Source organism: Cyprinodon variegatus, unplaced genomic scaffold (assembly GCF_000732505.1).
Source record: "Cyprinodon variegatus isolate N-32 unplaced genomic scaffold, C_variegatus-1.0 Scaffold242, whole genome shotgun sequence".
NCBI classification, from domain to species: domain Eukaryota; kingdom Metazoa; phylum Chordata; class Actinopteri; order Cyprinodontiformes; family Cyprinodontidae; genus Cyprinodon; species Cyprinodon variegatus.
The window spans coordinates 113140-127494 of record NW_015150695.1 but is presented as its reverse complement, the minus strand read 5'-3'; the positions used below and the strand labels follow the sequence as shown (position 1 = coordinate 127494).

The 14355-nt window shown below is 37.1% G+C and overlaps 1 protein-coding gene across 5 annotated transcripts in view; it reads right to left on the bottom strand.

Moving 5' to 3' along the window:
- The window catches only part of LOC107089168 (prominin-1-A-like), a 95551-nt gene that overhangs the window by 32396 nt on the left and 48800 nt on the right, over nt 1-14355 (bottom strand). For all 5 annotated transcript variants that reach the window (XM_015381810.1, XM_015381806.1, XM_015381808.1 and 2 more), the window contains one exon: nt 13529-13734. In XM_015381810.1, coding sequence (XP_015237296.1) covers nt 13529-13734 — 206 coding nt within the window. The remainder of the gene's footprint in view (nt 1-13528; nt 13735-14355) is intronic.

Below are 14355 nucleotides of genomic sequence, written 5' to 3'. Positions count from 1 at the left end.
ACAAATGTTACAGTTTTGATCAAATTGCTGTGAATAATGACTGAGTTCATGTTCCAACTCTTTAACAGAATAGGTTGAAATCTACTTAAAAAGAAAGAGTTAAATGAGTAGAGCAGGACTCAAGAAAGAGGAACATTTCTTGGAAGAGGAAAAACAGCACTTTAGCACCAAAATATTTTGTTTTACCTTCTCTCCCATCTGTTTCAATTTCTTTCAATCCTATTAATATGCAGTTTTATCAATTTATCATCTTTACATTCACGAAACTGAAAAAAATTCAAACATATTTGTCTGATAATATCATTCTTTCTTCTCAGGGTTCAATTGGTTCTTTCAGCAAAAGCTGCACACATCACTCAACACAGAGAAATTCAGGTTTGCTATTACACTCAGATTCTCTGCCTGTAGAATCTACACTTTGTTCCCTTTCTCTCCCTTTCAGCCCACCTCCCTTTCTCTTTGTCTCCCTGATGCCCAGCAAGGTCACTGGAATCTAGTGCTAAACAAAGAGTCTTTGAGTGAAAAGCAAAGCAGTTATCAAAGAGCTTTAAACTGTTCTGTCTTCCTTGACAACATATATAGAGGAATATTTTTGTTAGATTTTACCCACAAAAAGAATTCTACTATCAAGTAGACATATATGTGGAATAAACATATTTTCTTTTTAAAAACAGTCTAATTGAAATCTTTTCCACGGAATAATAAAATAGTTTAGTAAAGGTGAAATATGCAATATCAATGACACAATGGAAGCTGTCGAACAATATTGCCACTTGCTCATCCGGGGGTGGATTAAAAGCTGCAAGTCAGGGACTTGATCCCACCTGCTGGGTTTCCTCAGGAGGAAAACTTATTTTTTACTGATTTGAAAAAAATAAACTAAACTGGACGGAATTGGATGTTGTTTCTCAAAACCATCTTCATTTCCTCTATGTGCCTCAAACTTTCTGCTCATTTATACCCTCCGGCATATGAAAACACTCTCAAAGCAACAAGCAAGTTATCTTACAGCAAAAAGAATTTGCTTCTGCGGATGATCAACACTCCTCGCTTGTTTTGAGAATACTGTCACAAACAGACGGGCTGAAACTGAGGCCAGCTGTTCAGTTTTGTCCAATTCGGGGACATTTGTGTGATGTTTCAATGCATCACCCAAGGCTTCACTATTTCTAGATTTATTTCCACCTGGAGAGACTCACAGAGAGAGAAGTTGTAAATAGAAGCGTTTTCGACATAATTAATAAAGCTGTTTGGCGGTCGGACACCGGCTGAAAACTTTGTGTTCAGAGCTGATGGTTGATCAGATCAGTGGATTTAAGAAAGAGAGGATAGGATTTCCCCTTGTGTCTAGATACTCATGGTGGAACAAGCTCAGGATGGAATGGAGCCTTTCCCCAGATTCACCTCGTGGGGAGAAAAAGGGGTGGAGGTGGGTAGAGAGACAGCTGGTGAGCAGGAGAGACGTCATTAACGACGCTTGAAGGAGATCTTGCAAGCCGATTGGTTCTGAGAGGGGTGCGGTCCTGAGGCTCATTAGCTGAGGTTTGGAGGCATGGCACCAGCAGGTGATCCAGGTAAGGCTGATCACAGTCTTCTAGTTTGAATTTACACTTAAGCTTCATAATCTCTACAGATTAGATGTTTTTCGAAAATCTCATATAATACCATCATAATCAAAGCAACATCCCATTTTTCTAAAGAGAGTTGAGTAAAGTAGTAGTAAAGGGTATTTTTAGTTGCAAACCGTCAGTAAAATTAGCTTAAATGGGCTTAATTTGGAAAAAAACATATAATACACCACCACAGACCCAAGGTTGGAATTCCTACAGCTCCTCAGTTCCCATGATTGCTTCTCTTATTAATTCCCTACTTATATGGCTGTTGATTTATCTGAAATACAATGGAAACCACACCTTATAGATTTTGATTTGCAAATATCTTGAAACCTTGTGTTGAGTTCTCTCAACTTCAACATTGTGTTGTACCTAAATAGATGTTGTTGTATCAAATAGATTTCCACTACAATACATTTTGTTGCTTGTGGTGGAAACATTAAAAAACTCAGAGCTATCCTGGTCACAATATTATTTAAAGCACTAACTGGCTTTGCATACATTAGGTTATATGAGTGCTGCCTCTTATTGTTTACACTATCTTGGTCTTAAAAATGAGAAGCCGAGCCTCTATCATATGGTGGTGCCTCAACACAGATTTTAAGGGATTCCAGGTTAGTTTAATACATTTAACTTTGGCAAATGGCTACAGGTCTGTATGGCTTTTTTTTTTCTCTGTAGTGTTTTTTTTTTTGACCAGGGGGATAATTCAAACACTTGGAAAAAGATTTATCTCGAACAACTGTGGAAAAAGGCTTTAATTTTTGTTTGAATAAAAGCCAAATGACACATGAAACTCCTCCCTAAGGGTGGAAACTCAGAAAAGCAGATGAAGAAGAGCATGACTCCAGTGCAATACTGTAGAATCTAGGCCACTACTTCGGGGCTGGGAAGTGTGTGTTACATGGTCTGGTGGCTCCATAGCTTTTACAAACTCTAACAATGGCCGCATTCAGCGTGACTGTGTTTGCGAGGCAGGGACAGTCTCCTTTCAGCCTTGTTTCACACTGCTGGAACTGGCCCTCATTTCTCCCATCTCTAATAAAGACATAAGCTTAAGTCTCAAACTCTTTTTTTATGCTGTGACTATCCAAAAGTTTTGTTTTTTTACTTTAAGCATATCTTAATTTATTTGCTTTTTTGTGTTGATATAATCTAAATAATCTATGGGAACAGACAGATTAGAGCGTAATCCATACAGTAGGACATACAGTATATGTGCTGTGTTACACAATTTGGAGTCAAAACAATGTACTCTCACATCCTGTCCTTGTCTACTGAGCAGATACAATCAAAACATTTTACAGAGAACAAGTACACATGATGCTACGGTAAGTATTTTTATCGAGATGTACCCTAATAATGTATGTGCAACGCAAAATGCTTGTTAAGCAGCCCAAAACTTTCTGGCTGCCTGAGCAGACATCCTGACTAATTAAGCAGCTGATATAAGCTTGTTATTCTTACTCTATCATTAGCACAGTAAAGAGAAATCCTATTCTGCCAGTACTGAATATAATGGGTGTTTATTCTGAAATTGAAACAATAAACAAGATTTAGAAATAACAGTTTTATGACTGAAAAAGTCAGTATTGAAAGTTTTATTTAGCGGGATTAAGAATAACTGGCCCTTTTCTGATTTAAGTTAAAGTAACTATTCCATGTTTAAGATGTCAATTAAATTTATTGTGTTGATACCGCAAAACGTAAAACGGGGATACTTTACCGTGGGTTTGCTTGCATTTAGAATCTTATAATAGCCCATGTACTGGTGGTAACCCCTTTAATGCATATTGGTTATTCAAGTAATCAGCAAGATGTTTCATAAAAATCGTTTAGTTTGAAAGTAAGGGTTAGTTGACCAGGTCTGGCTTATTTTGTTGTCACTCAGGTTTTATATAGCTGGCTTGCTGTAGTGAAGAAGTACTAATTTCTTGGATTGCAATATTCTGTCATCTTTTTTAGTACAAGCAAGATTCCTGCAGACAAAATCTGACTAATTCTTAATTGAAAGTGGTTCAGGAATGAAAAATATGACTAAGACTGAAACTAGACCTAACTTGGATAAAAGTATTTAACAAACCTTTCATTATTATAATATTTTACATAAAAAAAGAAACTAACACTGCAATTTGTATAAATTTTGTTAAAATTGTAAGACGTTAAATATCTTAATTTATTTTGATATATTTCTGGAAATACCTTGAGCAATAAAAAAGATGATAATTTAATAATTCAATAAAGACAGTTGAAGAAACATCTAAATATGGGCAGACTTTAATTTTGAAATTAAGCTTTTTTTTGTTTTGTCTTTTATTGGTGACAGGACCTGTCAGTGCCAGCATATTATCACACTGTAGTTTTGGATCTGATAAAGTCGATGTATGATTAGAATTTCATAAGAAGTGAAATTACATGTCTGAGAGAAATGATGATGCAATCTAGCTACAGTTCCTGCCACAGTCTCCATCTGTTTCGCAATTTGCCCCACTCTCCAAAATATGCGTACCTGTACGGATGGGTCAGTCTTCATTAGAGGGACTGCAGATTTCAGGTGTGTTTTTTTTTTATGAATCACAACATTTTGTGCATAAGCAAGCTTTATAAATGAGACCCCGGCTCAGTATGTAAACCCAGCGTCCAGCTACAATCAGCTGTTCCCTATAAGCATATAACCAGACAATGAATGGATACGCTCTAACATGCCAGGGCCTTTCCTGTTATATAGCTCTATGTAAGTAGCTGTTTCTTCATCATTGGAATGGCCGCATTTGTAAGGTTGAAAAGAACAAAACATAAATTTCCTGTGAACAGTCCGGGGGAGATGATATGAATGCCAAAGTCTGTGCATAACAAATACCAAGGAAGAAGGCTTTCCAAAAAGCAACAGAAGACAATAAGACAAATTAAAATAATTCTAAAGCTGTTCCATTTAGCTGTTTTATCATAAAGTACCTGTGCTGAATTTGATTAAATATTACCATTTTAATATGACAAACCACAAAAGAATCATGCTGTTTTTTGTTTTGCTTTTTAGGCAGTGAAGTGGTTGTTTTAACTAATAGCTGTGTGTGATATTCTAGTTCAACTGCATCAAAAGGACAGGGGAGTTGGATTATTCCCCTCTATGAGTAGAGAAATTTCATTATAGAAAAGTATGATTTAACAAACCATATCTCTTTTTTCCTTGTTTTACATAAACGTAGTTCATTATTTGTCAAAGTTGATGAATTAAACATAATGTCTTTTTAGTTCAAATGAGTATTGAAACACAGTGACTCAAAAAAAGACAAAACAAACCAATTTGCATTAGAAATCCTGTTTTTGGGGCTGAATAAGTACCCAGACTAGCGTTGCAGAGATAGAGAATCTACTTGAGCTCTATACCACATCACAGAGCCCTGCAGTTTCCCTTCCTTTCTTTTATCTTCAAAGGTGCAATGTGCAATACTTTCTCTATCCCTAAACTAATGACCTTATAGATTTTTAGGGAAGCCTGAACGACATGCTTGAATTGTATGTTGTAATGTTGCGTACATCCTACAAATAACCACAGAGCAAGATAAAGATGTTTTCATGAAAAACACAAGAGCTTCGGAAAATGAATACTTTGAAATGAGCTGTAATGTGATCAATTAGAGCTTTCATTAATATATTGGAATTTCTCGTTATTTAGATTGTGAGGGGCATGTCTGGGAAAATATAGAGGCAAAGAATGTAATGAATTAAACTGTGATGACGTGGGAAAGAAAGTTTTAATTAGGAAATCTCAATTTTTCCCAGTAATTGCACAATGTCTTCATTCTCCTCGATAGTTTTAATATAAAAACTTTGGCTTTTTGTGTCAAATCATTGACTTGCTTATTGTGTTCGACATTACATTGACAGCTTTGCTCACACAGTACTGCTTTAGGCAACCACAGTTCTTATGGTGGCAAATAACATCTCATTATCTTAAATATTGATAATATTATGTCCAAGAAGATATTCCCAAATGATGAACCCATAATGAAAAGGATAGGATGGGGAGTGAGTGGAGGATTGGGGTGGGGGGCCCAGCTCATAGAGCTTTGAAGAAAAGGCGATTCTGGTGGTTTGACAGTAATCGAGTTCCTGTCAGATATTAGGTGCTATTTTGTAACCTTTAGTTAACAAAAGGAACTATGTGTCAGCATTTATTTTCTTTCTATGTTAGAGCTTTTAAAGTAGAAAAATGTGCGCTTAGACTCCATGGTGTTGCAAGAAAAAAGGCAACAACTTTCATCGATATCTGTTTTGATCTTAATCGAGAAAATCTCAGGACTCAGTAAAAAGTATGATAGCAGTTATCTGAGAATAATGTTAATCCAATCTGAACCAGATTTTCTTTTTTTTTTTTTTTAACAGGATGTTTGAATCAAGTTTTTCATGCTTTATTTGAAAACATGCTGTGTTCCATCAAACCACTGCAGCAAATTTAACAATGCTGACTGGACCTTTTATAGATATTAAAACTGCAAAGATTTGTTTATGCAAGCAGGATGTTCTCTTACATACAGGGACCTTCCAATTACCCAGAATAAAAGTAAAGTAAAAAATCTTGCTTTTATTTTTGGACCTGTCATTTAAATCCCATATTGAAGAGGTTTCTAGAATTTCTTTTTTTCATCTGCAGAACATTGCAAACATTAGACATATTCTGTCCATGGGTGATGTTGAGAAACTAGTCCAGGCATTTTCTACTTCAAGGCTGGACTATTGTAATTGTTTACTATCAGGAAGTCCACAAACTGTAGTTAAAAGTCTTCAGCTGATCCAAAATGCTGCAGCCAGAGTTCTGATGAAAATAGAAAAACAGATCATATATCTTCTATCCTCTTTCCTCTCATTGACTTCCCTTTAAATCCAGAATAGAATTTAAAATCCTCCTTCTCACATATAAAACCCTAAATGGGCAAGTTTCATCTTATATCACAGATATGAATGCTCCTTATGTTCTTAACAGAGCACTTTGCTTGAATTTCTAAAAGTAGAATGGGAGGTAGATCTTTTAGTTTTCAGGCTTCTTTGCTGTGGAACCAACTACCAGTTTTAGTCCGTGAGGCAGACACTATGTCTACTTTTAAGGCTAGACATATGGACCCCTTTTTCATCATTCTACCTCATTCTATCTCTATTCTCCCAAATCTGCATAATATGTTAGTTTAATCTTTATGCTCTCTCTGCTTTTTCTCATGGTAGCTTTGCCTCATCTATTCCTTTCTGGCTGTGACACCATCCTGGAGAGAAATATTAGCTGTGCTGCTGCCATCAACACCTTTGTTTATAGATGTTCTAGATCGGCCTGTTTTTCAGTGTAGTCCTGGTTCTCTGACCGTGACTGGCTGGATGTGTTCTCTTCATCCTCTGACATGGGAGCTGGCTCAGAGCTTGTCTGGCTGCCTGTGTGTTTCCTGGACGGAGCCGCTTGTGGAGCTGGTTGATAGTTGCCTTTGTATCTCTGCTTCTTCCTGTATCTATGCTGCTGTCTTTTAGAACCACAGTCGGCCTCGGCAGATGGCAGCTCACACTGGTTTTGCTGGAGCTTTATTCCTGTTAAAAGGGAGTTTTTCCTCTCCACTGTCGCTACAAGCATGCTTAGTGTGAGGGATTGCTGAAGAGTCAATGAGTCGATACAATCAACTGGTTTTCGTTAGATAGAAATATTTGAATCAATTTGACTGTGTGATCTGGTTGAATTGTAAAGTGCCTTGGGATGACATATGTTGTGAAATAGATATAAACAAGTATATAAATAAACTGAATTGAACTGTATTAATAAAGATGTGTCAAAGCTTTAATTCTATTATTTGTTTTTGCAGCAGCATAATCCAAGACAGAAAAGTAAATAAATACATAAACTTGGACTATCAGGACGGCATTTAATAAATAGCTGGTAGCCTAGGACAGATTTCTTTTGGTTTGAAACCATTTGATAGGATGTATGAGTTTCCTTTTGGAAAAAAAAAACTTTTTTACTCTGGATAAGTCTAGAGTAAAAAATTTGAAATAGAATTTTAAGTATTAAATTTTTCAGACTTTATTTTTTATTCCATGTCAAAATGATAAAAACCAGTATCTTTGAAGCCTCTTTTGCATTGATTATCTGATGTTCTTTATCTTTGCCAATAACATGCTGTGCCTTAGAGAGTTTGAACATTATAATCCATACCAGATTGTTGAAGTATAATTGCTGCACATTTTTTGAAATAGAGCTACACTAACCTGGTCTAAATACCCAGAAGAGATGGAACCCCAGGACATCACCACGTTTCAGGTCAACTCCATTACTGTGCTAGTTTAGGATTTGTTGAACAGACGGATATTTACACCAAGCCGAGTAAATCAAAAGCCCCAAATGTTTGGAACCTGACAGAAATATCAAGACAATGGGAAATGAAATATTGTTGTATGTAAGGAAAAGTGGCAGAAATTCTTCATGTAGACAACATTTGTTGTAATTACTGTGCCCAGTCTTTGGTGCAGTTTACACTAATTAAGTTGCCAAAGGATGTTGTACTGGTAACTTGGTTAATTCACGCTTTAAATGTTTGCAAATAAAACGCTAAATAATAATAAACTTTGGAAGGAAATCATGTTAAACCCCAGATAAATTTATTTTTTAGCTTAAATGGGACACTGTGATTAATCTGGGCATATTGTTGTTTCAAGTAAAATGAATAGCTGTTTATGAACACAGCAAATTAGCTGACATGGTTTGCTTAATGTGAAAAGTGTGTGGCACCTGAAAGATATGGGTAAGTGTTTCACACTAAACTTGCTGCCCGCCATTTCAAGTCAATACTCAAACTATCTGTACTATCTTTAATTAGAGCACATCTGATTACCATCATACTGTAAGCATGGCTTACTAAGCGTATAATTTTGACCATTTTCTTAATACTGTTGGACACCCAGTAACTAATACAGACAGTTAAAGTGCATGCTGGATAATAACAAAAGCAGAGCTCTTCCACTTGACTGCAACAAAAGGACGGATCTTCATTTTCTTGTTATAAATCCATGCACTGGTCATGGTGAATCAGAGCTGATTAGGAGAGACTCAAATAGCTCCTGCTGTTCTTTTAATAATACATGGGGCAGCATCAGTGTAGCTGGCAGACAAAATACAACTTGTCATGTCAGTATAATATGAATGCATGAATGCCCAGATGTAATATGCAGAATATGCAGTGTTACAAAATATGTAGATCAGCAATAATCCATATACTCATATATGAGGAAAACAAATAAAAAAATAAAGTCTCACTTGAAAGGTTTCAAGTTGTGTGTTGTAAATCTAAAAACATTCCATCAAGCGATATCTAGACTTTAGAAATGTTGAATCTGCAACAACAAGCCTCTAATGAAGCTGACACTGTTTATTCATTATTACTGCATCAATCGGTTCTACTTGCAGCAAATCTGACTTTAATTGGTTGTTGACTGTGACGGATGAGGACAAGCGAAGGATGCTGCTGCTGCTGCTTTCAGGTTCATATTGCTTTTCAAGTGTATTTTTCTCAGGTCCAGCACTACAGTAGGAAATTAAAAGTAAAAATACATACTTAGTTAAAGATGTGAATTTTGAACTACAATCAGGCCAATATCAATGCAGATTGATGCCAAAGGAATCAAACCAATGTAAAAAAAGAAAAACTATTACAGTTCCTTTTAATACAGCTTCAGAGAGAACACACAGACTTCCCTTTATGTAGCTTTTCAGCCTGTAACTTAAGACTGTTTCTTAGTATTGTCAAGGATTCATGCATTGCCTTTTTTTAACGCTGTTAGCATAAACATGTACAGTTGCTCGGAAATGTGTCCCATACAAGCCTTAAGCTTGGACTGAAATCAGATATTAAACTTTTCTGAGGTTGTAGATGTGATAATGAGCCTAAAGAAATAGCCCCAACTCTATTTATTAATATCCAGGTATCCGTTTAGATTGTAATAATAGAAGTGCACTCAATCTCAGTATTGTTAACATATCTTCTTTTGCGGATGAGCCTTTTGCTGTTTTATTGAAAAAATGTTCAACTTGCTTTTCATAAAATGTAGTTTGTGCCCTCCATCTTTTCTTTGGTTGTCTGTTGATTGTTCTTGAGAAAACACAACTTTCTTGCTGGGTGTCTGACTACAGTACTGCGACTGGATGTGATTAAGATGGGCGTGTTTAGGCTGGAAAAGCAAAAATGCTTCATGTGTCTGTCAAAATTAAAACTTTCATTGCACAGCTCAAATCTGGTGGCTTAAGCGGCTAAACGTAACACTTAAGCTCACTTGCAGCGGTCGACCCCCTGTAGCGCCGCACTTCCCCAGTGTTTGCGGTCTTTCCAAGCAGTAGCAGAGCCACAACAGCTTATATTTCTTTTCATTCCTCTAGGTTCAGCTCTCCTGCTTGGTTCTTTCTCTCCGTACCGCTTCCCCATTCTTTTTAGCGACCTGTGTTATAGAGTGGTGGACTTTGGGAGTTTGAATACTTTCGTGCAGCCTCAAGAACAAATATCTTGATTCTTATGGAATATGTAGTAATATGTAGCCTTTATTTAGGTATTTGCAGTAGGTTTTGTGTATTTGCAGCATTTCTCATTTGCTCCATTTAGTGCATTAGTCTTGTATAATCTACTGTTTAATTCATTTATAATCACTTCATAAAACTGGATTTTAAGTTATACAGTATATTAAGCTTCCTTTTACCAGAATAAAGGATCACCTTAAACTAATTAAAAGAAAACTCAGCAGCGAGTGCTACTGCCTCCAACTATGAATGTGCAAAAAGTTGATTTTGCTCTATACCAATACTTTTTTGCCTTTTATGTTCCCAGGTTCACCTGGCTGCTGTCTTCCCCTTAATCTGATTTCAACACTTCTTGTGAAATAAATGTCAGCACTGCTACTCCTGTGAGCTGTCAGCTTTCTTGTGACAGTAAAAAGCAGTCAGTGTCTGAGCTCGGTGCCTCTTTCTCAGCTTGTAATTGCTTCATTAGAGCTTTTGCTGCATTGCTCCCTTGTAGCTTGGGAGATTTAATAAAACTAAAAAAAGTGACTTGCAGACTCCTGTATCTGGGCTGCTGGGTTACTGTTGTGGAATTTTTTTGTAACATTAGGACAGAAAGACAAAGTAGATCAAATAAAGTACACTTCTGGACTCCTGCATTTAAGCGCAAAATGCAACTAAAGCTCTGTCAACGCCTTCAGACTGGTGATACATTTCAAGCTGCTACTTAGAGTGCAAAGTAAACCAAGTTAAAGAAAGTAGTGAAAAAGATTCCAAGGGGCAGATGCACAAAGCTGTGCAAATGCTAGATGTTTGCAAACCTGGGGGCGCTTCTAGTTCTGCTGAAAATAGATGGAGTCAGCTACGCTCTGATGACTGATCATTCTGCAGTAAGACAGTTCGCCACCTTTAAATTAACCATGATGCATGTTCAGAAGCAGTGGCGGCTGGCCAATAGGGGCACTAGGCCACCGCCCCACCCACCCAATGACCTTGATTAAGGAATAAAAAAAACAAAATTAAATTATAAAATAAAAATATTTCAGAATATATTAATAAATATTTTTTTGATGTGCAAGATAAATATTTTATCTTTAATAACGAATAAAGCTGTCTCATTTTTTTTCATCAGATTGGTGACATATTTCCACACTAGGACGCAAGAATGTTTGCTCATTGACTCTTTTTAAAAGTTGTACATGCACAGTAGCTCCTCTGCAATAACGATGTATAGGAGCGCCGCTCTGGGCACAACAACGCTTCCCCTTGAGATGAGAAGCTGGAGGTGAAACGGTTTGGACCTAATCAGATTTTGATCAACATCAAAATTAGCTTGGGTAACTGCATGCAGCGAAGCTAACGTTTTATTCTGCTGCCTTGACTGCCTGCCTCCTTTCTCAAACGTCAGGATCTGACCCAGCATGGATAAAGACTTTTTAGAAAAGGCACTTTTTAAAAAAGACAAAGAAGCATGAACAATCTGGGATTCACGTGGAAGATCATATAATTTAGTGTCGTTTTTCTAGGTGTTTCTTAATTTGCATAGATGCTCTAAAATAAACAAATCCTCATAAAATGAATTGCTTTTATATATTAAACAAATATAAAGCTAACTAATAGCTTCTCCATTATTAAACTGGTACATTATTTTTTTTATCATTCCAAAAAAGTTAAGAAACAATACACTAGACTTAGGTTTCCAAGTTTGAAGACATTTTGCTTCCCATCCAGGAAAAAGTACGCGATGCTGGTCGATACCTCTGAAAGGGGGGAGTCATTAGGGGCGTTGTTGGCCTGACTGACCAGGCGAGTTGTCTTGGTTCCCTGCAGGAGTCAACTCTATCGCTGCATTGTAGGTTTTTGAGAGCTGAAACCTGAGTCTACCCCTTCTTATTAAGGTTGTTTTTTCTCTCTTAACAAATATCGATAGCTTCCTTCACACCCTTTCACACCACCTGTCCTCTTTGTCCAAAATATCAACATTCTGTTCCTCAAAAGAATGTCCGTTGTCCAGAAGGTGTGGATGTACCACGGAATCTTGTCCGGAGAAGGTAGATCTCCTGTGTTGAGCCATGCATCTGTGGTTGTTTGGTTTCTCAAATATAAATATCATAAATATGTTGCGGTGAAATGGCCACAGTTTCCCCAGCGTGTCCTGGGCCTTTGCTCTTTGGATGCCCTGAGACATAAGCAGACTCCTCTCAATGTGGCTCTACTTTGATGTCCTCCCTCTCCATCCAATCTCTAAGGAAGCACCTTGCAGATAAAGCCCATTTTTAACCCCTTGTATCAGGATCCCTTTCTTTGGTCATGATCCAAATTCAATGACAGTAAATGTAGGAACAGACCGACCATTAAATCAAGAGGTTCCCTTTTGACTCAGCCCTCTCTCTTAACTCACATAGACCTTTACAACGTTTGAATTGTTGCAGCAGCCACACTGATCCATATGTCGATCTCCTGCTCCATTCTCCCCTCACTCATGAACAAAAACCCGAGGTACATGAACTCCTCCAATTAAGAAAGGAGCTTTCCTCTGACCTGAAGGGGGCAAACCCCTATTCTTCAGTTGAAAACCATTTGGAGGAGTGGATCATCTTTTTTATTCATTAAGAAAAAAAATCGAATTAATGTACTGATGCAGAATAGAACCAAAAAAAATCCAAATGCAAGCTTAAATTAAACAAATGCTTTTGTATAAACAACACATTAAAACCAGAATGAACACAGATAGCAGACGATGTAAAACAATGACCTTTGGGTTTATATTCTACAAAAATGTTTGGTTACAGCTGCCTTGTAAAGCTCTGAAGGGCAGGCAGAGTTTCACCAATAAATAGCTGCAGGAAGCAATAAAATCCTGCATAACAACTCATACTACACTAGTTTTAGACCAAAGAAATAAATTCATGTTTGAAACAACCACTGCATTGTCATCTGGGAAATGTTTCCCCTTCATGCAGAAATGTCTGGTGTCTATAGCACCTAAACACATCAAAAACATAAAAATTGAAAACTCATTAATATGTTTAAAGATACCTTTAAGGTTTATCTGGGATATATTTGGATTATAAGTGTATATTGACTGGATAGAGGATTTTCTATGGTCTGCAGGATATGAGACAACAGCTTAGACAGAACACAAGCATGAAGAATGCTGCCACACTGAACCTACAGTAATACTTGACTAAATATAGCAAACAACATGGGGGGGATGGTGAAGGCTGATGACTGAGTGTTTGACCAGAGGAGAACAGTGTCTGGAGTGTCTGTGCACAAACATAATTACAAGCACAATGCTGTTGAAGGGTTGGTTTATATGTGCTAAAAGACCTTCTTAAAGCAATATGCATTCTTGTGAGGACATTTCTGTCATCCCTGTTTCTGTCACACTCACGTGATGACCAATGAGGTGGAAAAGAGTAATGTCCCCAGCAGGCCACGCCGGCAGTCCGCATTCTTCCTCTGGCGTTGGTGCATCTCGCCGCCACAGTTGTCGCAGCAGCGACACATGCAGAAGAAGAGCCCCACAACTGGCATGAGGATGGCGAACAGCAGGCCCACCGCTGCACATATGAGGAAGCCTATCTCATAGTAGATGGCCTGGGGTCAATGGGGGAAAAATGGAAGAAAAAGTTATGAGAAATGAAAGGTCAGAGGGGAATTAAAATAAGATGTTTTGGGTGCGGGGAGTTTGGAGGTGAGGAAGGAAATAAAGGAGAGATTAATAAAGGCAAAAAGAAGGATGAGGGAGGACACACAAGGAGGCCAAGGATAAAGTGAGCAACAAATCTAAAAATATCTGTAAGGTCCCTGGGCTGTAAAATCTACTCCTGTCCAAATGATTTTTGAACACAAACAATGAACACAACGGATAACACTTAAACATTCCAAGCTATTTAATTTAGATTTTTAAGAAACATAACTTTAAATCGTATGATAGGATGAGATAAACATTATCACACTATATATGAAAAGTTGAATTTGTAATGGACAGGAAAGTTAATTCTGAAATGCTGCTTAAAGATATAAAGAAGCACCAATGAATTAGCCAGAAACATAAATGGGATTGTTTCCTCCCTTACTGGTTACAACTAATGAGCAGCAAATGTGTTTTTTGCTTCTTATACTTTCAATGCATCAATGTTTAGAATCGACATTATCTACATTATATTTACTGCAAGTAGAATCAGTAACATTATATTTACATATATATATATATAT